The sequence below is a fragment of the Nasonia vitripennis genome (genome assembly GCF_009193385.2).
Source record: "Nasonia vitripennis strain AsymCx chromosome 5 unlocalized genomic scaffold, Nvit_psr_1.1 chr5_random0003, whole genome shotgun sequence".
NCBI lineage: Eukaryota > Metazoa > Arthropoda > Insecta > Hymenoptera > Pteromalidae > Nasonia > Nasonia vitripennis.
This window is the reverse complement of record NW_022279653.1, coordinates 410,305-436,296: the sequence shown is the minus strand read 5'-3', so window position 1 is coordinate 436,296 and position 25,992 is coordinate 410,305. Positions and strand designations below refer to the sequence as shown.

At 34.9% G+C, this 25,992-nt stretch overlaps 1 protein-coding gene across 9 annotated transcripts in view; it reads left to right on the top strand.

Moving 5' to 3' along the window:
• The window catches only part of LOC100117692 (potassium voltage-gated channel subfamily H member 6), a 536,423-nt gene that overhangs the window by 141,808 nt on the left and 368,623 nt on the right, over positions 1 to 25,992 (top strand). For all 9 annotated transcript variants that reach the window (XM_032602146.1, XM_031932880.1, XM_031932886.2 and 6 more), the window contains one exon: positions 22,612 to 22,793. In XM_032602146.1, coding sequence (XP_032458037.1) covers positions 22,612 to 22,793 — 182 coding nt within the window. The remainder of the gene's footprint in view (positions 1 to 22,611; positions 22,794 to 25,992) is intronic.

Below are 25,992 nucleotides of genomic sequence, written 5' to 3'. Positions count from 1 at the left end.
CGTTAATATGAAAGTTAAACTTCAATAATCTAAAAGGATTATAAGTTACAACAAATCGATTATTAGCTGTTCTTTGAGAATTTTTGTTTTTATAATTCATTGTAATACCATCATTTCTTCGTTCGTATATTAGATATCCTGTTGCTTGGAAACTTGTCTCATTATAATAATTTTTCGCACATTTTTCTGTATATTTATCCATACTAGGAGAATTTTTATTTATTACTCCACAAGGCCCATGAATCATAAACTGTTTTACAATGCTATACACGCGCAGATAAAAATTTTCGTTTGAAATTCCTGCTTTTATTAAATTATCTACTTTTTCAGGAGTATCAAGTTTATAATTTTCATCTAAAAATAGTAAAATATGCCTACGAGGTAGACCTCGTTTTTGAAATTCGATAACATAAGTATATGCAATACTTTTTTCTAAAATTCCAACTTTTATAACTAATTCTTTAAATTCTTTCACTCTTTGTTGCAACATTTTAGCTACAATATCTGATCGATCAATTGAATTTTTATAAGTTTTCTGTGATTTATTTCTAATTCGGATTACATGGCATAGTCAAAAATAGATCAGGTTTTTTATAAAGATTAAGCAGTGACATTGAATCAATATAATTTCGTTTTAAATGCCTAGAACTTCCAGTGAAATTTGATGGTAAAATGAACATTTTCCCGATTTTTATATTCTCAGCATCTCCTTTTTCGTGCAAATAATCCATTATACCTTTATAGCAATCGCTTCGTAAAATATTTTGATTTTTTCTTATATAATATAATCTGGAGCTTTCTACTTTAATAAACGCATCTATTATTGCCTGTGAGATGCCTTGCCTAAATTAATTTACGGATTAAATTAATTTCTTACACTAAGTCTATAATTATAAAACTGCAAATTAGAAAAATTATTTTTACCAAATTTACACTTCATATTAGGCATCCATTTATAACCACCATTTGGATATACATATAAATGGATATGTCATTGGATCAGTGTGTTTACTTATAAGGTATGCCAATCGGTTTATCATGCTTTGAATATATAACAATATCACGTACGATTGGTGGATGGCCATCTTCACCACTAAATATCATTGCAACTTCATTACTTGTAGTTTCATTATATATATTTTTATCTAATTCATCATTTCTTGTAATTGATATTATAATATTTTTTTGGTTTCCGATTCCTTTCATTATCCCTTTTAATTCTTCTTTTTCTACCTCATGTATCATTTTATAAGCTTTAGCATATGGATTAGATTTTCTCAATAAACTGTCTAATTGACTTAGCTGTAAGTCTAATTTTGCATCACGATTATTTTTATTATTTTTACGTTGAGTCGTTGCCATTTCATTATCCAGAGCATATAATTGACTATAATTTTGTGTACTATTTTTATTTGGATGAAAAGCATAAATATTGTGATATACTTGACCATGAATTCTAATAACTTGCGGACCCATACTAGATAATTTGTCGAAATTAGCTCCAAAACTTGCAAACGCTAAAGAATTATTATATGATCGTATATTTTTACGAAAATTAATATAATATTTTAATGTATTAATAAATTTACTTTAGCAAATGAGTAAACTACTACAACTGCTCCTTCAGAAATGATAAAAAATTACGTTTTATTGATTTAGGTACAAAAACTAGAACATCAACGTCATTCACTAAAGGCAATTAAATTTATTTCATAATTTAGTTAGATCGTTAATATATAATCAGGATTGAAATATTACTTAGCCTTCAATTGCAAAATAAAACAAGTTTACTAGAGTGACAAACAATGTTGTATGTGCATACAACATTGTTTTTGTATAACGAAAATAAAAACAAATCTTGTATATATATTTATAAAAAAAAATATTATTCTTTGATAGAACAATTATTATTTTTAATTTTTTCAAAAAAATATTTTTTAAATATTATAACGGGGTTCTTTGGCCCGTGTACAAGAAATCAGTGGCGCATCCACTGATCAGTCGTATTGCGAGAAGAGAAAAGGCAGCAGCTCGTTGCAGGCTTCTTGTAGGCTGTACGAAGCCTGCCCCGTAGCGCAGTATTCTGTACGTGGACGTCCTTGAGCACGTGAACCCGCAGAGGCGTCGTGAGTCTTTGCTGCGCAGCTTAGTCGCGAGTAATATGTATATATGTGAGGCAAGCGCTGGGAAAGGTAGAGAGTCAGGAGCGAAATAACAAAAAGCAAGTTGAAATTAGAGTTAGCTTTATGTAACGCAAAAGCAGGGTACAAATGCGGCGCAAGGCAAGAGAGAGACGAAGCAGGACCTAATGTTGAGAGAGTGAGAGAATAGTGATCAAGCGGGTATTTACATTCGCCCTAGTGCAGGTTCACAAGGATGCCTCGTGGCTCGACTGAATTGGCGCAAAGCGGATGACCGTGGCCCACGCTGGGCAGCAAGGGGGACGCCTCGTGGCCTTGAGTGTGTGGCTGAGTGCAGCGGAAAGACGAGCTGCAATCACTGCATAGCTTGTGACCGACACCCGGAGTTGACTCGCAGTAGGAGTGGCACTACCTGGCGACACACTAAGTACAGGCTTCCGTTGCAGCTACAATCCTTTGGTATTCGCACGCACACCAAACACAAAGTTTAGCGGTGAACAAAAGCTCGACTAATCGGTTCAACGGTCGGTAGCTAAGCCGCGTAGCGCGGAACGCGGCAGCATGGGCAGCGCGGACTATCTCCCACTCTCTCTCGCACTTACTCTTGGCGACACACTTACACAAGCGTGCGGCTCTCTCTCTCTCTCTCTCTCTCTCTCTCTCTCTCTCTCTCTCTCTCTCTCTCTCTCTCTGTGTGTTCGCTAGCTAGGCTTTCTGCTCTCTCGCTTACCTTGAAGCTGAAATAATGAATGAAATGATACTAATGATATTTATATATTTATAATGTATTGAGGGAGAGAGACATAACGAGTGTACGGTAGTCAACTCGTCATAATATAAATTACATTTATTCATTCAGTACTTGAATGTAATAAACGTGCCATTAATATAACAAAGATGCATCTTCGCACAAAGATACATAATCAAAGAATACAAAAATTAAACAACATACTAAACATAATCAAAATTTAAAAAAAATATAACAGTGTATATACTTTAATATTATATAATACATGTCTTCGCCTTAGTAGAAATAAAACAATTAATCCAATATATTAATAAGTTTTTCTTGGTCTCTTCACATCCAGTCCTATGTGAATTTCCATATTTGTCGTGTATGATTTCTCATAAGTGTTGTTGCAGTGTATAACTACTAACTCAAACTCATAATTTTTTTGGTTTGTCGTTGTGCATTTTTATATACAGGAAATAAAGTCCGATGTCTGTTTTATAAATTTTACTTTTGCTATTATTCGAGAACTAATAGGTCTGAATATCTAATGTTTTGCCTATACATTCTTTTATAACTGTGAAAAAATAATCAAATTTGAACTGCTATTAACTTAAATACCTTCAATATGGAACTAAAAATTTATTTAATTCTGAACATCTATTTACAATAGCAAATTAAATGTAAATATAAATCATGAGCACTCTATAAGACATCCCTAGTGGAAATGGATTGTGTGCCAAAGTGTGCCAAAGTGTGCCATAGTGTGCCATAATGTTCCAAAGTGTTCAAATTCGGAAATTTATTACACTTTTGCATACTTGGTATACTTTGGCACACTCTGGCACACTTTGGGATATTTTGACACACATGGGTTTTTCGGAAATTGAGGACTTAGAAAATTTGTGTACGAAATCTAGAAAAATTGTATTCCCGACGGATTCCTCTGTTGAGGCATGTTTTTCCAACATTTACGGCGGCAGCAGCTTTAAGGCAATTACGGGCAATTGTTAATTAATATTGTAAAAGTACTAAGTATCTCAAGGTGCTTGAAGTACATGAGTTTAAATTTTTGTACTAACTGTAACGAGTACTTGTGGCTCAGTGATAGACATTCAGCGTACTAACCCAAAGGATCCGGGTTGAAGTCTTACCGACGCTAGAATTTTTTGTTTTTTTTATTAACCACTTGTTACTCTTTAAAGTATACATTCTTACTAATCTACTAATATAAACAATAAAGTAAACATCACTTTATGCATGTAAGAATGCATTAGGAACCGAAAATACAGTAGGCTATAAAGTTAGTATTTTTACTGCAACAAAACTTATAAGAAATCTTGTTAGAAATTCAAAAATGTTTAGACGTCCATAAGATTATTTGTATTCCTTTAATAATAACAAATATACTTAGGAAATTTATAATGTTAATATCGCTTTGAGAGATTAGGGTCATATTGAAATTTAATAATCGAGATTTTTCACGATTAATTCTTTACTTAATAATTGCTATATTGCCAGTACTTAAAAAGTAGGTTCTCCATCAGTAACTTTACTTGCCAATTTTCTACGAAGATTATTTATCACGTAAATATTTATATTTAAAATGATTTATTACTGTATGTTTTAGATTATCGTCATCAACGTCAAAATTCAACAGTGGATTCATTTAATGCAAAAAACAATTTGCATAAACATAAAAGTAATATGTGTCTCTAAGAAAAATTAACTTATAAAAAAGTAAAAGGTTAGGCGAGTTTGATATATTCCGCAACGAAATTACAGATAGAAAAGAACTGAGATCAATTAAACAAAGTCAAGTTTATTATATTCAATCGTAATGAAGCGAGGAATAACTCTCAAGATAATTACTACGTAACTTGCCATGATCGTTTCATTTTGTTTATTGGTGAACATCTAAAATTTTCTTTTTATGTATTAGAACGTCATACTAACACCATAAGTACAATGAAACGGGCATTAAAAGTTACGCAGTAATTATCTTGAGAGTTATTCCTCGCTTTATTACGATTAAATATAATAAACTTGACTTTGGTTGATTGATCTCAGTTCTTTTATATCTGTAATTTCGTTGCGGAATATATCAAACTCACCTAACCTTTTATTTTGTTATAAGTTTTTTATAAGCAACCCTGTACACTTAGACACCGCCCTCGTATGACTTATTTACCTAGACACCAAAAACCATGAAACGCAACACCTAGACGTAAGGATATGTAAAAAAGGTGGAAAAGCAATTCCCTATCATTTTTGTTGCGCAGCTAACTTCACCGTCCTTTTACACTGGTGGCGGCTAAATTCTCCGTCCTTTTACACTGGAGAAAAAGATAATGATTTGAGCTAATCATATACAAGATTGTTTATATTATATAAATGACAGTGTTTTTTTTCTTTTTGACAACTTCTACTAAAAAATCACTGATTAGCATACGAATCTGATAATATATAAAAATCACTTAGAAACAATTCTGGAAAGTATCGTTTTTCTTAGCTATCGCTTAGCGCTCTCGCTACGCTCGGGTGCTAACTGCGCCGTGTAAAAAAGAACCATTTAAGTCACACGTATCGTAATGTACTATTTTTTTGCATGCACAAGTTTTAATTAGATTTATCTACCTAAAAAAAATACAACTCACTTTTATCAAAAAATTACATTCGCTAATAGCGTTGTGTTAAGTGACGAAGTTTCTGCATAAATATTTAGAAAAATTAAATCAAGAAAAACAAAGACAGTAGAAAAAAATCCAGAAACTTCAACGCTTAACGAACGCAAGAAGTAACCCTATACCAAAAACAAACTTCTCCTCCCTCGGGTGAAACCGCGCGTGCACAGTCGACGCTGCAGTTTAGCCGTTGACCGTAGCTTAGGCCCGTAAGGCCTAATGAGTAAGAAAGAGAGCGCGGCTAGGCTGAAGTGCGAAGAGAGAAGAAGTAAGCACCCTGCGCGGGAGAAAGCCTCGACTCGCTCTGTAGTACCACCTCCCCCGAATCTCCATTCCAGTGTGTGCGATCCAAGAGTAAGGACGCATTTTATTCATTTTCGAGTATTATATTGAGTTTTACATTGAGTTCTATAATAGAGTTTCAATCTGAGTTTTGGTTAATCGTCATAGTCAAAGTTTAATTAGAATCATACGTCAAAATTTATGTACTAGAAGATATTCAAATCACGAAAATAAAACCCTGAGAAAGAAGATCTACCGCATTGAGTCTTAATTAATTTGATGTCACGTCTGATTATTTTGCCAAACCCAATCCCAAGTGGTTTTTAGAGAAAGGATCATTCCGATTTTGGAGATAGTGTGGTATTGTCTTAAGTCAACTCAACAGTCATCTACATCTACGAAACAAATTAAGTGAAATATACTAGATATATTCAATCACCGTCGTCAATATTCAAATTCAAACAAACAGTCGAGCCGCGGCAGCTAACAGGTTGTGTTGGCGTCTCCTATATAGGGGGCTGGTTGTTTCGTGTTCCCGGGGATTATTAGTTAAAAGGGCAGAAAACTCCCACTTAACACGTTGATATGGTTAATTAAAAAAAACATTATAAATATTTTCTTAAGAAATTTTATTTTTTATTCGATTATAACGTAAGATGGCTTATTTTGTAAATAAAAAAAGACATCACTTGTATAATTGAATATTCTAAAATATAAAATCAGGTGATAGTTTTTGGATTTATTACTTTCATAAATAAAACCAAGTAAGACAACGTATATATTACCTAGCGAGCGTCAGCGAGCGAGGTTGTTTTTGCTAGTTAATAATATTAAGCATGAACGCGTTTTCTCCAGTTTTCCGGTTCTCTGGTTCTCCGGTTCTCTTGTTCTCCGGTCCTCAGAAGTAACACATTTTCTTATATCTAAAATGACCTCTTTTGCAACTCTTATCTCATTTGAACCAATTGCACAGTTACATTACTTGTGCAAAGACATCGTTCTATGGGTAACAATTTCAGACCCGTACGTCTCACCGATTAACGAAAAATCTTTGGGAGGTTGTTTAATTGAATTTGTATAAATTCATTTTAGAACAATAATTACGATTTTTTTTTAATTTTAATTTTCTTTTATAATTAGACTGTATTACATTGACTTGTGGTCGTTAGTATATTTAATCATTTTAAATAGTAACTAGCAACAAACGCTCGCTTCGCTCGCGATTTACAAATTAATTATGATGATATTTAAGAGTATGTCGTCCCAAAAAACACTGTTTTTCTATTACATAAAACTTTTTGAATAAAGTTTGCTAATAAAAACCGAGTCTGTAGCGCCGTAGTGTTAAGTTTAATGAATCGTTCTACCATAAGAAAATTTCGATCGGACTTTTTGTTTTTCTAAAATCTTGGTAATACGACAAGATGTTTAAGCGTACTTCGTCATATTCATGCGATTGCAGCGCTAACCTTAAAATCTAATTTTACATAAAACTTTTTAAATAAAGCTCGCAAATGAACAACCGAGTCTGTAGCTCCGTAGTGTTAAGTTTAATGAATCGTTCTACCAAGAGAAAAATTCGATCAGACTTTCTATTTTTTGTATAAGTTTGAATATACAAAATACTCCGTGGTGGATTTGCGAAGCTTTTGCACCGACATACCCTTCATTATTTGATGTGTGTCATTATTAAATATACTATTAAATATTAGATGTACACTCGATATTAGTTAATTCATGTGGAACGTTTTTGAAATGCTCCAATAAGATTGCCAGATTGATAAATTCTAACCAATCAAAAGCACGACTTCGGAAACGTTTCATAAGAATTAATTACCGTCAAGTATAAATGAATAGATTCAATACATCCAACATTCTATAAAAGTAGTTACAGCTACTAGTGCACAGGACCGGCTTTAAAATTATAGAATAAAATAGAAATAAATTTTGAATATTAAAAAATGTTTTTTAACTCTTTGTAATTATTTAATGATAGTATTAATCATATTAACAAAATCTAACAAAAAAATAATATTAATTAAACATTTTTTTTGTTTACTTTTATAATATATTGTAAATTGTGAGATTATAACAATCATAACATTAATATTATGTACTAAAATGTAATACATAATACGATAACAAAAAAGAAAAATAAAAACACTTGAAAAAGAAAAAACATTATGAACTGAAGATGATAGCAGAAAAATGTCGGAATTGAGACACAGATAACAGTAATCTTTTGTTGTCTTCAGTTTTATTTATTTTGCTAGATACTTCAGTTGGATTTTTTTTTCAGGTGTACAACTTTACAATTTAGAGAATAACCCTGGTAAAAATAACTTATTAAATCCGATTCAAAATGTAATAGGTTGTAATTAGATTTCTTAATCGGAAATTATTCAATTAAAACCAATTTAATCGATTAAAATCTATTTAATCTGATTATAAGTTTTAGTCGGTCTTAATCGGATTTAAACAGTTGTGTTTTTAAATAAAATGTTATATTTGTTGAAAAATACAACTGATTGAATCCGATTAAAACCGACTAAAAGTTATAATCAGATTAAATAGATTTTAATCGATTAAATTGGTTTTAATTGAATAATTTCCGATTAAGAAATCCAATTACAACCTATTACATTTTGAATCGGATTTAATAAGTTATTTTTACCAAGGAAATTAAAAAATGAATACAACAGACTATTTATGAGTTAAGACAACAGTTTTTTCAAAGTTCAAAACAGTTTTCTTCATTTTATATTTGCTGTCTTCTACGGTCACTAGTTTGTACCCAATCAAAACAGCTATCTTCGAATTTCTACACATTTTCCTTAACTTTTTTAAAAGCACGCCTTACAGATAAAAAATAACTGAGATTAATTAACCAAAGTTAAGTTTATTATATTTAATCATAATAAAGCAACAAAATTTGTTTTGTTCAATAGAGGGCTTACTTAAATTAAAGTTAAATTATATACTGATCAATTATGAAGAACTCTCAAGATACTACGTAACTTGCCATGACCGTTTCATTGTACTTATGGTGTTTTTATGGCGTTATAATACGTAAAGAGAAAATTTTAGTTGTTCACCAATAAACAAAATGAAAAGGTCATGGCAAGTTACGTAGTAAGTATTTTGAGAGTTCTGAAGTAAATACTTCTATAGGCTCGACGGGTACACATTTTGCTGGGGAGTGAATCGGAGAGCGGCGACCGTCACGGCGGCACAACAGACCGGTCGTTACGAAAGTGCAGCGGCAGCTACTTCCCCCCACCATGCATTCTTCGCCGCGCATGTTAGCATGCTCGCACAGCTCAGCTCTTCCCTTACATATCAGACGCACTTATTTACACACGCTTCAAGCGGCTATCGGATTTTCTAGGATTTTGGACGCGCTAATATAGCGGTACCTTTTCGTGGTACTTTAATTTTTTGTGTCAACTAGACGACGTGACTTTTTTTAATATGCGCATAACGTTTGCAGGTCAATATTATTGACTTATTGCGGTAAAAATTATTACTATATGACACGCCCTGGCGTAAACCTCGATTTACCGCACGCTTGTGCAAAAATGCACTCTCTAAATCTCGGATTACGCACGTTGTATCATACAATATCATACGATACTATTATTCCTATTATATTTTCTTTATTCGTATTATATTTTGCCTATCCTAAATTTACTAGTTGATTAACGATTACTTCATCTAAGATTTTTTAACTCTCTGTCAAAGTTGCGATTAAGTAAAAAATAAGAAACTGGCGGCGATTTACGCATCAAAATCATTGAATCAAAAAATTATAAAAATTTATCAAAGAAGTCACAATTAAATGTATCCTTGTAGATTAGTACTTTGCACTCTACGAAAACGCATTTGAATTTGCGTCAAAGACTAATTAATTTCAGTTTTGCCGCGAAGACTATAGTATATATATTTTAAACTCTTTCGTCGAATACTATAAAGTACATTTGCAGTGCGCTGCGAAGACTAGTACATTTCTCACTTCGTATACGTTTAATTCTTTGGCAACGAAACTGTTCAAAATTTTCCAAAATTCCACACCATCTATTTAAGTAATCACTTCTATCGGCTGTCCCCGAAACAGCCACATTTTTCTAATTGATCAGTATATAACTTAACTTAGGTAAAGTAAGCCCTTTATTAAATAAACAAATTTTGTTGCTTTATTATGATTAAATATAATAAACTTTGGTTTATTATATTTAATCATAATAAATTTCTTTTGTATCTGGTATTTCGTTGCGGATTGTATCAAACTTGCCTAACCTTATATTTTTTTTAAAAGTTAATTTTTTAAGATTTTAGTCCTTTTTAGTACATTTTTTAAGGTATTTCATATTTTTCCTAAACATAAAATATAAGCATCTTTAGCTCCTTTTGACCATGGTTTTTTTTATTGTAACATTTTCATCACTAACATGAAATCACTGATTGTTCTACACTACCCTTGAATGATTTCTACACCTAGATATCAAAACCAAGTGCGAACTATCTAGACCTCGTCATCGGCCACCCTGTACACCGAGACACCGCCCTCGAATGTCGAATGATGCATTTACCTAGACATTAAAAACCACGGAGCGCTCCACCTAGACCTCGTCATCGGCCACCCTGTACACCTAGACACCGCCCTTGAATGATTATTAAAACTAGACACCAAAAACCACGGAGCGCTCCACCTAGACCTCGTCATCGGCCACCCTGTACACCTAGACACCGCCCTTGAATGATTTTTAAAACTAGACACCAAAAACCACGGAGCGCTCCACCTAGACCTCGTCATCGGCCACCCTGTACACCTAGACACCGTCTTCGAATATCCATTTATCGTCTCCATTTATCTCGACCAAAATTGCAGATTTCATCTTGTGATATGCATGTGCATTTCATTTATGCGGTTTATTTCATATTCTTAAGCACATAGAATTAAAAAAAGAATATACCTGCACAAATAACTATTTGCAGCATCCCTTTGATCTCGACCATAACTGCGGATTTTATCTTGTAATATGAATGAATACATAAATCGTCATTTTATATTCACAAACGAATAACTTTAAAAAAATTATATCTGCACAAATATTTAATCGCAGCATCCCTTTCACCTGGACCAATTTTATAATATATATATATATATATATATATATATATGTCATAATATATGTCAAAAATATAAAAAAAATTAATCAATTGCGTTTTTTTTTTAATTGTTTTCACAGCTTCCAATCTACCTGGACCAAATCTTGAAAAAGTTTTTTGGTAGAAATATTTATCATATGTACCTGCCTTTACTAATCAATAGTTTTTTGTTTATAAAGTGAAACAGGTCACTGTTTGGAAACTTTTATAAAAAGCTCGAGAAATTTATTGGGATACGACGCTAAATTTTGCTACCTCAGATGTGATCAAGGTACAGAATTTACAGGTGGATGTACGCTGGAAGTTCTTGACAAGTTTGAAGCAGAGCTACAATTGGCAAGCCCTGATACACCAGAACACAACGGTGTGTCTGAACGATTCAATCAGACCATCCAGAAAAAGACGAGAGCCCTGATGTATGATACACGTCTTCCTGAGAATATGTGGGTCCTCGCCCTGAATGCAGCAGTTTTCTTTTATAATAGAACTCCTCACAGCTCGAATGAGATGATACCACCCTTATTAAAATTCGAACCAAAAATTAAACTTCACTTGGAACAGTTAAGGCGATTTGGTTGCATTGCCTATATCAAGGTACAAAGAAAAATAGGACCTAAGTTTGATCAGCTAGGAAAGAGAGTAGTATTGATTGGCTATAAACCAATGGGTTACTTATTCTTGAAACCGGAAGAAGGAAAATACTACGAAAGCAGAGATGTTCGATTCAACGAAAAACTTGTATTTGTCGCCAAATACAATAAACGGAGTATCAAGGACTGGATTAATCCGATGGAAGAAATAAATCAAGAAACATGGTTTGTTAAGTTCGACGAAGAAAACGAGGTTTTGATCTCTGAAACGGAGGGAGAAAAACGGAAGCGAGGACGCCCAAGGAAAGAAAAAGAAGTCGAAAACTACCTGAGTCACATACGCTTGAATCAGACTTAAACTTACTGGAAAGCGATGAACTAAATGCATTCGTTGCCATCGTACAATGTGATCCAAAGTCTTATAAGGAAGCCTTGAGCACCACAAATAAGCTTGAATGCCAAAAGGCTATCAGAAGTGAATTAGACTCAATGGAGAAAAATAAAGTTTGGAAAATTATCGACAAACCTTCAACTCAAGGAGGAACAAGGTCAAACATCATTGACTCAAGAGGGGTATTAAAAACAAAAGTTGAATTGGATAACAAAATTAAATACAAAGCTCGACTTGTAATAAGAGGTTTCAAAGATCAAAACAAATACAAATTAATAGAAACATATGCGCCTGTTTCCCGCCTACCATTAATCAGATCAGTGCTTGTTATAATAAACAAATTCGATATTGCAGTAAGACAGCTTGATGTTAAAACCGCCTTCCTGAATGGAACAATCGACTGTGAGGTTTATATGGAAATACCCGAGGGTATTGACTGTTCACCAGAAGTCAGACGAGATAAAGTCTGCAAGATTCAACGTGCCTTATATGGTCTGAAGATAAGTCCGAAAAAGTGGTATGAGAAATTTACAGAAGTTGTAACAAAACTAGGATTACAGTCACATAATTCCGAACCCTGTCTCTTTACTTGGCGAGACAATAACAAATACCTGATACTATTACTGTATGTCGATGACATACTAGTTGCCAGCAATGATTTGAATAAACTAGACGAAACCTCTCTAAAACTCAAGCTGGAATTTGAAATGTCTGATATGGGAGAGCCTAAGACCTTCCTTGGCATTGAAATACATAGAGATAGACAAAATCGAACAATGACTCTAACTCTAGAGAATTACATTGACAAAATGTTAAAACGTTTTGTATTTTAGGATTAAAATGCACGATGTAACGATCTGACACTATCTCTCGCTTTATTTTTCGAAAAGCTATCTCATATTGATCAGTCCAATTAAATCGATGGTTTTTTCATAATAATTGATAAATCGGGTTCATTAAAGTCGATAAACCAGGAATGAATTTAGCGTAGTAATTGATCATCCCAGCAAATGCTTGAACTTCCCCTACATTAACTGGTCTTGGTAACTTAGCAATCGCTTCTGTTTTTTTATGACTTTTATGCAACCCCTCTTTATCTATCACATAACCTAAGTATTCAACTTTCGATTGCAAAAACTTGCACTTTTTTATATTTAATTTCAACCCACACCCGTCTAATTTTTTAAGTAGTAGTTCTAAGTTTCTAAGATGCTCCTGCCTATCTCGGCCAGTAACAATGATATCATCGAAATAATTTTTACATTTTGGAATTCCCTGTAAAACTTCTTCAATAGTTTCCTGGAACAGAGCACAAGCAGGTTTCGTACCAAAAGATAGCCTATTCATTTTATAAACTCCCTTATGAGTATTCCACGCCAGTGGTAACTTCGTTTCCTCCTCTAACTCCAGCTGATTATAAGCCTTGTACAAATCTAAAACTGTATACTCCTCGCCTCCTTCCAGAGCCGCGAATAATTCCTCACTCCTAGGAATATGATAGTTATAATCTTTAAGATATTCATTTACAGTGATCTTATAATTTGCAGCTAATCTTATAGTACCATCTTCTTTTATGATCGGTAGTAACGGCGTTCCCCATACGCTTGTAGGTACCTTTTCTATAATTTTATCCTTTTCTAATTGATCCAATTCCTTATCAGCTGCTTCTTTAAACGCGAACGCTATATGATTCGGCTTCCTAAAAATAGGCTTTACATTTTCCTTTAATTCTAAGCGAATTTTTCTTCCCGTATATAACCCTAGTGTGTTATCAAAAACCTTAGCATATTTATCTACGGGGAACTGTATATCACTATTCGAACTAGACAAGTGATTAAGCCGCTTATTGAGAATCCTAACTTATCCATTATATCACGTCCGATTAAGCTAGTTCTGTTGGTTCTATCAACAATTATAATTTTAGCTTCCGTGTTTCTGTCCCTATACTTAATTGAAACTTACTTGAAACCTTGAAATTGGCAAGCCACGTTGCCATTCAGTTTGAAACATTCTTTCAGAACCCACTACCACCGAGTGTATGTTCTATATGTATATACTAAATATATATATAGAACATGGGAGAAGAAAATCGGAGAAATAAGACCAAAATAAATCTCCCGTGCTAAAAATTCAAACAGTTGTAGATTTTTAACTAAGGTAAAATACCCCATAATTGGACACATTTCTTAACTTAATGTGTTCAAATGACATTTTTGGCGAATTATATAACAATTATTGGGATACAGTCAATTCTACAGTGTAGTCCAGACATTTATCTATCTTTTGAAATAAAATTTAGTATATAAATTGTAAAGTCTGTAACGGTTTATCTTTCCCCGAGAGATAGTGGATAGTCAGTTGGTTCTAGGATCTGGATAGGGGAAAGGGGCAAACAAGAGTCTGTTTTTATATTCTTAACAATAATAAAGTATATTTTCTAAATTAAAGGATAGTATTTGGAATTAGTTGTTAAATCCCGGCTGGAACAGAAATCAATTATGCGTCTTGTTAAAAATACTTTGCCTTTACAAGTGAAATTATTTAGCCTAACGCGGTTAACAAATTATAAGAATATCTACGCGATTTCGTTACAATAATGATTCGGCGGGTACGGCATCGGTGTATCGGTTCGGTGGCGGTATTACGAGTCGGTGGCGGATTTCGAGGTTAGGAATTAATTCGGGACGGTGGAGTCGTGAGCGCACGGCTACGCCGATCCGAATGTGTCGCGTAATAACGATCCCGACCGCTCTGTGTCCGCATAGGAACGGTCGGGATATTGTCACGGTGTTTTGAGGTTATCCCTCGGATTTGTGGAGTCGTGAGCGCACGGCTTCACAAATCTTCGTTGCTCGTCTCGTTCTTCTCTTTATCCTGTGTGCACACATAGATAAAGCGAGTCGTGAGATGCCGGCGTAAGGCTGGCTTTAGAGGGTAAGAATTAAACTTAGATTCACCAGGACGTGAGCGCACGACCTGGAGAATCGCCGGTGGAACTATTGTTACCTCCTCAACCCTGTGGGCTCACAGTAGCAGAGGGAGGCAGCAATATGTCGGGAACGAAGTTAGGATTTTACGGTGGCACCGAGTGTCGTCTACGTGTGCTCACGTAGACGAGGCTCGGTATTGTTCGGATGTTCCGGGTTGCCTCGTGTGCTCACGATGGCAATTCGGAGTTTCGGGTTTCGGTTCGTCTACTAGATCGTCACGTGGGCTCACGAGACGTTTTCGTCGGCGTCGGTCTATCTCTCGCTTTTCCTTGTAATAACGTGTGCGCACGATACTACCTGGAGTAGAGCTCGAGTAGAACTGCCCGTTGCGCCGCACGGTCCGCCTTATAAAGGCGCGCGGCGCGGATGTGTATAGGTGCGTTCACGGCGCGCCGCCTGGCGTGTCGCTGCTGAGTCGCTTGCCGGCTGCCGCGCTCCGCGCTCGTGCGGACTCGTCTTGCGGATGTTGCACGCGCGCTCAATCCGCGTTGTGCGGATTCGCCTTTTGTTCGTTGCGCGCGCGCTCGCTGCGCATGCCGCGTCTATTGCGGCCGCCTTCACACGTATTTACATGTGCGAGACTCGTGTCTCGTCACAAATCAAACAATAATGAATTAATTTAAATTAATTATCCTAAATACCCAGTAATTGGACAGCTATACGAATAACCGCGAGAATGCAAGAACGGATACCAATAATTGGACGCTTCAAAAAAATTTTAAAAAGTTCAATTAAACAACAAATGTCGAGTTGAATAGGTGATTAAAGTAGAATAGATTGTACGGATACATTTTGAAATTAACAATTCCAATTCATTATTATTTTAAAATTGTATTAAAAGCGAATGTTTGCGATCATAACAATTAGAACCTATAATTGGACACCGTCACATAAATAATTATGAATGTAAAACAAATGGCTAGGAAAATAAACAATAATGCACTATTATACAATTTTTATTATTTTTATTTAATAAAAATAAAATTTAACACAGAAAGATATATTTTTTATCGCATTAACGTTTTAAACGAGCTTATTGATTATAAAGAGATCTGATGACTAGAACAATTAAAAGAACTACTTCGAACGATTAAAATAACAATATTACAAACTCTCTTTTTTTATTTGAAGCTTGTGAGCTAAAGCTTCTATTTTATGGAGGTAAATAGACTTGTTCGTTTCTTCTAATTGTCGATTCGGATCTTTTAATTTTCTTTTAAGGGTTTTAATATTTTCTTGTACATTCTCAGTTTTAATCACTGCTTTTAAATTTTTTATTTCGGCCGACAATCCTTTTTTGTCTTATAATAATTTGGTCTTTGTTTCCTCCAATGATTTATTGATTTTGTAAAGACCGTACTTGATGTAAGGACGGGCTGCGCGAGTATACAAATAATTATTTAATTAAAAGGAACTAGCCTTTGGCTCGTGAGCCTTATGTTACTAGAGTTACGTGCGTACTGCAATATCTAATTATGTCCCATGCTACTCGTCGGCGCGGACACGTATTTGTACGCGGACGGTATTCATTCCATGCTGCCCGCTAAAGCGGACAGGGTCATTTCGCACGGACGTTATTGGTGTTCCAGCAGTATTGTCACCTGTAGTATTACGGACTAGGAAATGTCACGACTATGTTGCCTGCCCTTACCTTGTATAACTTATGGTGTTGACAGCAAGTGTATTTTCTCCTTCTATTCTCGTCTCAATGATTTTAGGTTGTTTTATGGATGTTATTGATTATTAATAATAATTATAGACTGATTAATTGTTATTGTTTTTATTTTATTGGAGACAACCCAGAACTCAGCAAATGTTACAGTTTTGTATAATTTGGTTATTATAGTTTTGTTGTTATTGCGTTGTGCAGTGGCTTATTTGTAATTACGTTTTACGCTTGTATACTTGAACTTAACTTACAATATATTTGTATATTCGCTCTCTATCGTGACCTGGATACTGGAGGCTCGTGGCCTTCGTGGCACGTTTAAGAAAGTTGAAGGATCATAATATTCACTCAGTGACAACACTTGAATATTGGTGATCCTACAAGGTTTTTTGATTTCACTCTCTTCATTTGTACAGCTGTCGTTAATCGTTTCCATGGAGTGTGCTTCTTTATCTGTAAATAAATTTATAATTATGTAGATATAAAATTGTAGAAAATGTTGCGTATACAAAAGTACAAACCTGCATTTTGCGTTGATATTTCTTCTCCTGGTGTTAAAAGGAAGTCATTGCTGTTCGTGGCAATGTTTTGGCGCACGTGCGGCGGGATATATCTCACTGTACCGAAGTTTGCCAAAGTAAAAACTCTCTCCAGTCATCCAGCAACCTTCTCAATTCTCTACGCCAGAACCTTTGGGAATCCACTGGAACGTGCCTCTCCTAGGTGCTGTCTTCAGCTCAAAAAGAATCATCGGAGGAGCCGAGATACCAGCAGCAGATGCTGTAAGCAAAACTGTTACAGTTGTCTTCTCTGTACATCCAACTATTCTATACACTCTTTTTGCACCTTTCTTCGCTATAACTTTATTTCCTTCTGGCACTCACTTAAAAGCCGACTCATCAAGGTTGAAAACTCTTTCTGTTCTCTCACATATGAAAACCAACTTCGTAAATCACTTTCACATACAGAGGCTCTTGTGCTTGTCAAATTCTGATTAAATAAATGATTGAGCTCGGGGAGCGTGGTGTAGCTGGGTTTAAGCACTTTGGTGTTTGATCTATACTCGGTTCGCTTACCTTCCTTCGATATGCCGAGGTGTTGATTAAATAAATGATTGATCTCGGAGAGCATGGGGTAGCTGGGTTTAAGCGCTTTGGTTTTATACTCGCTTTGCTCGCCTTTCTTCGATGAGCCGAGATGTAGTTTAAATAATTTATTGAGTTTGGAGAGCGTAGGTTAAATAGGTTAATTCATTTCGGTTTTAGATTTATTTTTTGCTTCCTTCCGTTTGCCTCATCTTCTTTCGTTGTTTCAATACATTGAAATTTACGGTGCGTAGAGTAAATGGCTTAACAGAGCATATGAAGTTGAGTCTAAAACTTGCTGAATTTTGTTGCAAAATTGATATAAGATTCATCATCCGTTACTCCGAAATCCTTGTTAGTACGCAAGATTTTACTTCAACAAAAATAAAGGACTGAATTTTGCAATATATTCTGTATGAAGTTGTTATATGCATTATTTTACAAATCTGATAACAGATTTGTAATCAGAGACCCTAAAATTCCCTGGTAGTATATATAGCTTTTTCACAAAACACGAGTTATGCAGTAATTCGCATAAACAAAGTTGTTTAAACAAATTATTTTGTAAATCTGATATCAGATTTGTAATTAGCAACCCAGAAAACCCCTTATAGTACATAGGTTGAAGCGTAATTAAAATATTGTACAATTCCAGTTCATATAGTGTAAAAGGGGCTTTATCGTTTTATTGAATTTATATTGTTGTTTAAACGTTTAAAAATTTTAACATTACAACATAAAAATTTGATGTGGAATTTAATGCAATTCTTTTTAACAAGGAAAAAGAGATTGACTACGAAAATCTTTTTTTAAAAACGTCGGCATATCGAAGGGAGGCGAGCCAGAGAGAAAGAGAGAGAGAGAGAGAGAGAGAGAGAGAGAGAGAGAGGATAATATTAACTAAGATGATAATATCATCTATGGAGAATAGTTTAGCAAGAGTCCCTCAATGAAACTCTTACTTTTGGGTTACCTCTTACTTTTACTTACCGCGATGCCCCCTGAAGTTGGCATTTGAGCGACCCTCCGCATAATCGTGACCCCAGCACTGACGCAATCCAACTTTGTGAGTGACACACCCGCTTTGACTGCTTCAAAAGCTTTTTTTATGGAAACATCATTGTAGTCATAAACTGGTTTTTGCTTTTTTATCATTTTGTATCGCTTGTTCTTTTTATTGTTGGCTTTATCTTTTTACTTTTACCACCTGCTGCACTTTTCTTTATCTTTTTTACCATTTTAACTTGAAATAACCTGTAACTAACAAGTATAAAACTAATTAATATATTAATAGTAATAGTCGTAGCAACAATAAACAATATTATAGCAATGTTCATCGACTTACTATCATCAAGTGCAAAACTTTTGAGGTTATGAATTTCGGAGCAAGTTTTTTCGCACAAATAAAGTGACCGATCCGTTATTTTTCTTCGGCAACAAAACTCAATAATTTAAACGTATACAGTAGTTAAACACAAGTGCAGCACTTTGTTTATAGTGTAAAAACTGTGCGTCCAACAATCGGAGCCACGTGTACATTTCGCCGAAGATTACTCGATTTCAGCAACTTAAAGTTGGACGCACGACGAGAACTTCCGTCAGCTACCTTCACGTTGATGAGAACGCTTAATTGGACACCAAATTTCTCGCCGTAAATGCTGTTGCAAACGTGTAATTTTAGTGAATATGCTAAAAAATAATCCTAAATATTGTAAATAAAAAAAATATGTAAAAAAACATTGCATTTTTATATTAAATACGGTAAAACAAAATATACTTGTTGACCGAAAAAGTAAAGAATGTAGTACACGTGCAAAACCTCACGTGAGATCTTACATAAGATATCACCTGAGATCTCACCCGAGATCTCATACCAAAATCTCATCTGTAATTTTGGTCCGGAAGCTGCTGGATCCTCTTATTTAATAAAAAATAAGGTTTTTAATATTGGAAGTCGTCTATAAGGAGGTGCTCCCACTCAGAATAGTTCAAAAAACTAGGTTTCGAAGCATTTAAAATGTTCTTTCGATTTTTGAAAATTTCTCATCTGAGATCTCACCTTAGATGTCACCTGAGATCTCAAGGGAGATTTTGGATGAGATATTTTTAAAAATCGAAAAAATGTCTAAAATGCTTTGAAACCTAGTTTTTTGAACTTATTTGGGGGGAGGCTCCTCCTTATAGGCGACTACCAATATTAAAAAACTCATTTTTGAATAAATAAGAGGATCCGGCAGCTTCCGGACCAAAATAACAGATGAGATTTTGGCATGAGATCTCAGGTGAGATTTTGCAATAGGGTCACACTTAAATGGTATAGAATTTACAATTCTACAGTAATTTTTATTTTATAAATCTATAGCTAATTAAAAAGTTACGAACATATACATAAATATGTCCAACTATCGGTCTGTTTTTTTTCATGTGTCCAATTATGGGGTATTTTACCTTATTGAATATTTTTTCACCGGAATTTCTTTAAGTGAGAGATAAAATTAACATCTGTTAGATATGTGTCAAGAAAACACGCTTTAAATCAATAAACCATAAGATATTATTGTATGTAAAAATGTATGAGTTAGAAAACACCAAATTTGAAGTATATAGGGTCACTTTCGCTTCTGCCGGTTCGTATGTATAAGCACCATTTACTCATCCTTCCCAGCGGGCGCTATCGCGCCCCTTGATACTCATCCATTTTTTTGTAAACTTTATCATTTTTTAAGATTCTATCTACGTTTAGTATTATTTATATAATAACTGCGATTATTCTTCAAAAATTTTCATTTGTTTATTGTGTGACTAGACTATAGTACATATACTCATCCATTTTTATAAGCTTTATCATTTTTTAAGATTCTATCTATGTTTAGTATTTTATTTATATTCATCATTTTTTTGTTACTTTTTATAAGTCATATACATCTTACTACTTTAGTATTTTGAATATAAGTTTTGTAACGAGCGCTGAGATTTCGGATCTCGCACGCTTGTATGTCGCGTGATTAGGACTAGACTCTAGCAGACGACGTTAGCGGCGGCGGTGATAAAGGATTTTCTCGCGAGGAGCGAGAGCACGCTTAGACTCGATTTCGCTACGGCCGTGAATACATCTACGCAACGAACCGTCAGAATCCGCGAGCCGATAACCGCACCTGGCGCACAAGTGCGTTTATCAAGCTTCGAGTGCCTGGAGGGACGCCTCCAGAACCATCGCAGCCCACACCTATTTCTGGGATCCGTAACCGGTCGTGAGGACGAGTAGGTAAGCGTTTAGCCAGTAACCGATTAAGTAAGATTCTTTTCGATACCCGGGACGAAGCCGTCGAAGACCAAAATTCGTCGCCCCCGATTCACCTGCCCGGCTTTGCCTGCGAAACCGTCGTTCTTAAAATATTTTAACTTTTTTTATCGTGAATTTACTTTCATAATATACTTCATTATTTTCCATTCATACGCGAGTGTTTCTTTCTTCGTCTGATTCCCGATTATCCCGATCGATCGTCTACACATGGATACGCGGAGAAAAGCGTGGTGCTCTGGGCGCACTACGCATTTGTATCGAGCATCGGCAGGCCAAAGCACTAGTGATAACGCTGCACACAGTGTTCTCTTACCTTGTCAGCTCAATCCGCGGACTGTCTTGATGTAACGCTCGGCTCGTCCTCGTTATGTTATTGAAGAATAAAGTAGTCTGCGTCGATAGATATAATTTCGGCGGACTTCGCTATTTCGCTAAAGTAGCTTTTTATTCCTTCGTGTATTTTTTGTCCCTCATTTGCGGGAATAAAGTCTTTATTTACGCAAATAAAGGACAAAAAATACACGAGGGAATAAAAAGCTACTTTAGTTCCGCTTTTCAGGAAATAAAATGGCTATTATAGTTAAGCCGTGAATAAAAATCATTTTAAACTAGCAGCTATTTTGAGTAAATAATAGACTAAAAATCGATATCCTGTGATACTTAGTTTTTTTTTATCCAGAGAGTTGGAGAAACGCTTGATGCACCATGTCAGGAGTTATGTGATTCTCCCCGTGTGTGGGACTCTCCTGACGCGGAACTCGCCAGACATACCCACTAAAACTCCACTTCTCATATATCAACATCCTATAGGACCGCGAGAACCTCTCCGCTAACCGCTTCTGCATTTCTTTGCGGGATCACCTGTCTTATGCTGTCCTAGCCATCATCTAGTTTTTTAAGCAACTGTCATTGTTTTTCGCGCGGAGAACCGTCCTCACGTACGCCGTTATGTCGTCCCAATTCTGCTTGCTGCCAAGCATCGTTTCAACTACTGTCTCGGGCGTGAACGCCCCTATCGTCAGCTCCAGTTCTCTTCGTTTTTTTTTAGAATTTATGTGGAATATGAAACAAAGTATAAGGACCCACGCCGGTAATTAGGAAAGAAAGTAATTAAATAAACTGGCATTAGCTTAGCGGAAGCACATTTGTCCAGACAAAATGTCGGCGCCGCCGTATCTTGGGTTGAACAGCACGAACAGACACGAGCATGCAAATGAAAACGCGCACTTGGAAATGCATTTTAATAACACGTTTATTGATCCTCACTTACAACAATCGAATACACTGGTTCAGCACTGAGCCGATACGCCCACACGCGTTCATAGCTGATGCTCGAAATACTCAAACGCACGTCTTAGTTTGCTCGCGGCGCGCGCCGACGGACAGCGCGCCTCTCCTTCCCCCATTCGCTCAGATTTCCGTGTCCGTGGCCGATACCGCGCGAAGTCTCATACTAGTTAAAAAATTAGGTATTTTAATCACGGAAAAGCGTGACTAAAGTGTGGAAAAATTTATGAAGGTTCTATGGAAAGATTATTATGGTTATTGAAGAATTAATTGTATATTTATTTTTCAGTTGATGTAACATTTATCGTGGACATCCTTATTAATTTCCGCACAACCTTTGTCAATAGTAACGAGGAAGTAGTATCTCATCCAGGAAAAATAGCTGTTCATTATTTAAAAGGTTGGTTTATTATCGATCTTGTAGCGGCAATACCATTCGACCTATTATTATTTGGCTCAAATACGGATGAGGTAAGTTTTTAATAAGTTATGTCCAATGCTTATTACATGAAATGATTATCGCACAAAAGAAATCATTATTTATAATTTCATAGTTAAACCTGTATCAAATATTGTACCTTAAATTTGTTCTAAAAACTTATTGTTAGTCAATAGGTTAAAATATTTTTTAAAATTTATACTACTACTCACAATAACGCAGACTAGCTTGTAATATATTTATATATACATATACACAAACATATATAATTACCACAATTAATCCAAATACTATTGCTTTATTGATTCAGCGTGAGTTAGTTTCACATTGCCAGCTTAAATTTTGATAGCAAAGGCCATGTCCATATACTCGCGGAAGTGCATTACAAAGGCGCTCGCCCAAGGTTCGAGCTTGGGTTAAAACTTTAAAATATCAATTTTGTTTCTATAGACTATTTCAATAGGATCTTACCTTAGAATATGCTTCCGAAATCTGTTTTGCGTCAGAAAATTATGTTAAAAATTATAAACAAATAATTCAAACCAATTTGATCCAGAATGTTTATAAATTAATAATATATTTTGCGTTATAAGTTACGAGCTGTTAAAAGTATTAAGTAGAAAATTCGTAAGTCTTCAAAAAATTTCCTGTATAGAATATGTCCCTGAAAAAGATGTTCATATTTAATTATAATCAAATTACTGTAAGTATGTAAATAACAAATTATTATAAAAACATAATCCCTAAAAAAATGACTTAAAAAGTAAAAGCTTAGGCGAGTTTAATATAGTTCGCATCGATTACAGATAAATAAAAACTGAGAATAATCAAACTAAGTCAAGTTTATTATATTTAATCATAAATAAAGCAAAGAAATTGTTTTGTTCAATCGAGGGCTTACATAACTTAAAGTTAAGTAATATGATGATCCATTAGGAACAACTCTCAAGATACTTACTACGTAACTTGCTATGCCCTTTTTATTGTACTTATGGTGTTTGTATCACGTTCTAATAAGTAAAAAGAAAATTTTAGTTTACCAGAAAACAAAATGAAACGGGCATAGCAAGATACGTAGTAAGTATCTTGAGAGTTGTTCCTAATAGATCATCGTATAACGTAACTTTAAGTTAAGTAAGCCCTGGATTAAGCAAAACAATTTCTTTGCTTTATTTATGATTAAATATAATAAACTTGACTTAGTTTGATTATTCTCAGTTTTTATTTATCTGTAATCGTTGCGAACTATATTAAACTCGCCTAAGCTTTTACTTTTTTAAAAGTCAATTTCTTTTAGAGATTTCAGTACTTTTTAGTAAATGTTTTGCGTATTTCATATTTGTGCAAAAAATAAAGTATAAGCATCTTCAACACCTTTCGACCATAGCTTTTTTGAAACATTTGTATTACTAACATGAAAACACTGATTGTTCTGTCGTAAAATATTAGTATGGTGGCTATGTTGATAATGTATGTTGAAAAAATACGGATAGGTATAAATTTACGCTGTCCACAATAGTACATTACGATACGTGTGACTTAAATGGTTCTTTTTTACACGGCGCAGTTAGCGCTAAGCACCGTGTAAAACTGAACCATTTAAATTAAGAGTATCGTATAAAATTTTATAGCACAGACTGCTAAAACCCGCAAGTTTCACCTATTCGTGACTAAAGTAGTCCTTATTTGCACCGTGAGGTTAGGGCACGAGCGTAGCGAGTGTGATAAACACGGTGCAAAAAAGGACTGCTTTAGTCACAGATAGGCGTGACTTAACAGCGGATTTTAGCCACACTGTTCTATAAATATTATTATTACACTAAGACACCAATATCTATGAAGACTTCGTCATCGGCCACCCTGTACACCTAGGCGCCGTCCTTATACAATTTATTTACTTAGACACCAAAAACTACGAAGCGCACCACCTAGACCTCGTCGTCGGTCACCCTGTATACCTGGACATCGCCCTCGAATGATTTTTACACCTAGACACAAAAAACTACGGAGCGCACTTCCTAAACTTTGTCATTAGACACCCTGTACACCTAGACACCGTCCTTATATGAGTTATTAACTTGAACACCAAAAACCACGAAGCGCACCACCTCGACCTCGTAATCAGCTACCCTGTACACCTAGACACCGCCCTCGAATGATTTTTACACCTAGACACAAAAAACCACGGTGCGAACTACCTAGACCTCGTCTTTGGCCACCCTATACACCTAGACGCCGTCTTCGTATGATTTATTTATCTAGACACTAAAAACCATTGAGCGCACCACCTTGACGTCGTCATCGGCCAACCTGTATACCTAGATACCGCCCCCAAATGATTTTTACATCAAGACACTGAGAACTACCTGGACCTTGTCATCAGCTACCCTGGCCACCTAGTTACAGTTACGGCTCCAGAACGCAGAGTATGCACCGACAACCTTTCAATTTTGAAAACTTCTCCCGGCAAACTTAACGGTCCTACTATATTTCGGACTAGAGAAGAAAAACGTGATTTTGCATTTGTGGATTATTCATTTACATATTTTAAATATTTCACTCATATTTTTGTTGGAAATAATAGTTTAGCTCAGAAAACATCCAAATAAGCCAAAAAAACTTACTAACAGAAATGATAAGCATTTTTTTTGTATAATGAAAAATCCGAACACCAATATAGAAGTAAATAGTGTCACGGGCGCCAAAGCTTTGTCTGCTTCTCAAACTCATCTTCGTGGCGCTACCGCGCCACTTGTTGCTTCCTTCTGGAGGAAGCTTTGTAATAGTAAAATTTTGAGTTCCGTCAAAACTTCTAGAAAATAATTCTTGGTGTGTTAGAAATTCAAATAAAGTGTTTTTAGAAAATGTCCGTATGGATGTGTGTGTACCGTAGTATTACTGGAACTACTCCTCAATATCAATACAATTTGACATACATATCTATTTTTGGATTCTGAATTCGGAAAAAACATTTATTTTTTATTTTTTCAACTATTTTTCTTTTTATGGACATTACTTGATTTTTGAAAAACACTATTTGCGTTTTTTTAATAATACTATCGATACAAACAATTCAGCTATAATGTATTTGAAATAGAATAAAATTATTTACTATTCCTTGTTTGTTCCTCGTGATCAACCGCTCTATTCGGCACATAAAATGAAAAAGGTAATTTTTTTTTAATGCGTATATCTCCGAAACTAAACATCATAACCTCACGAAAAAAATCA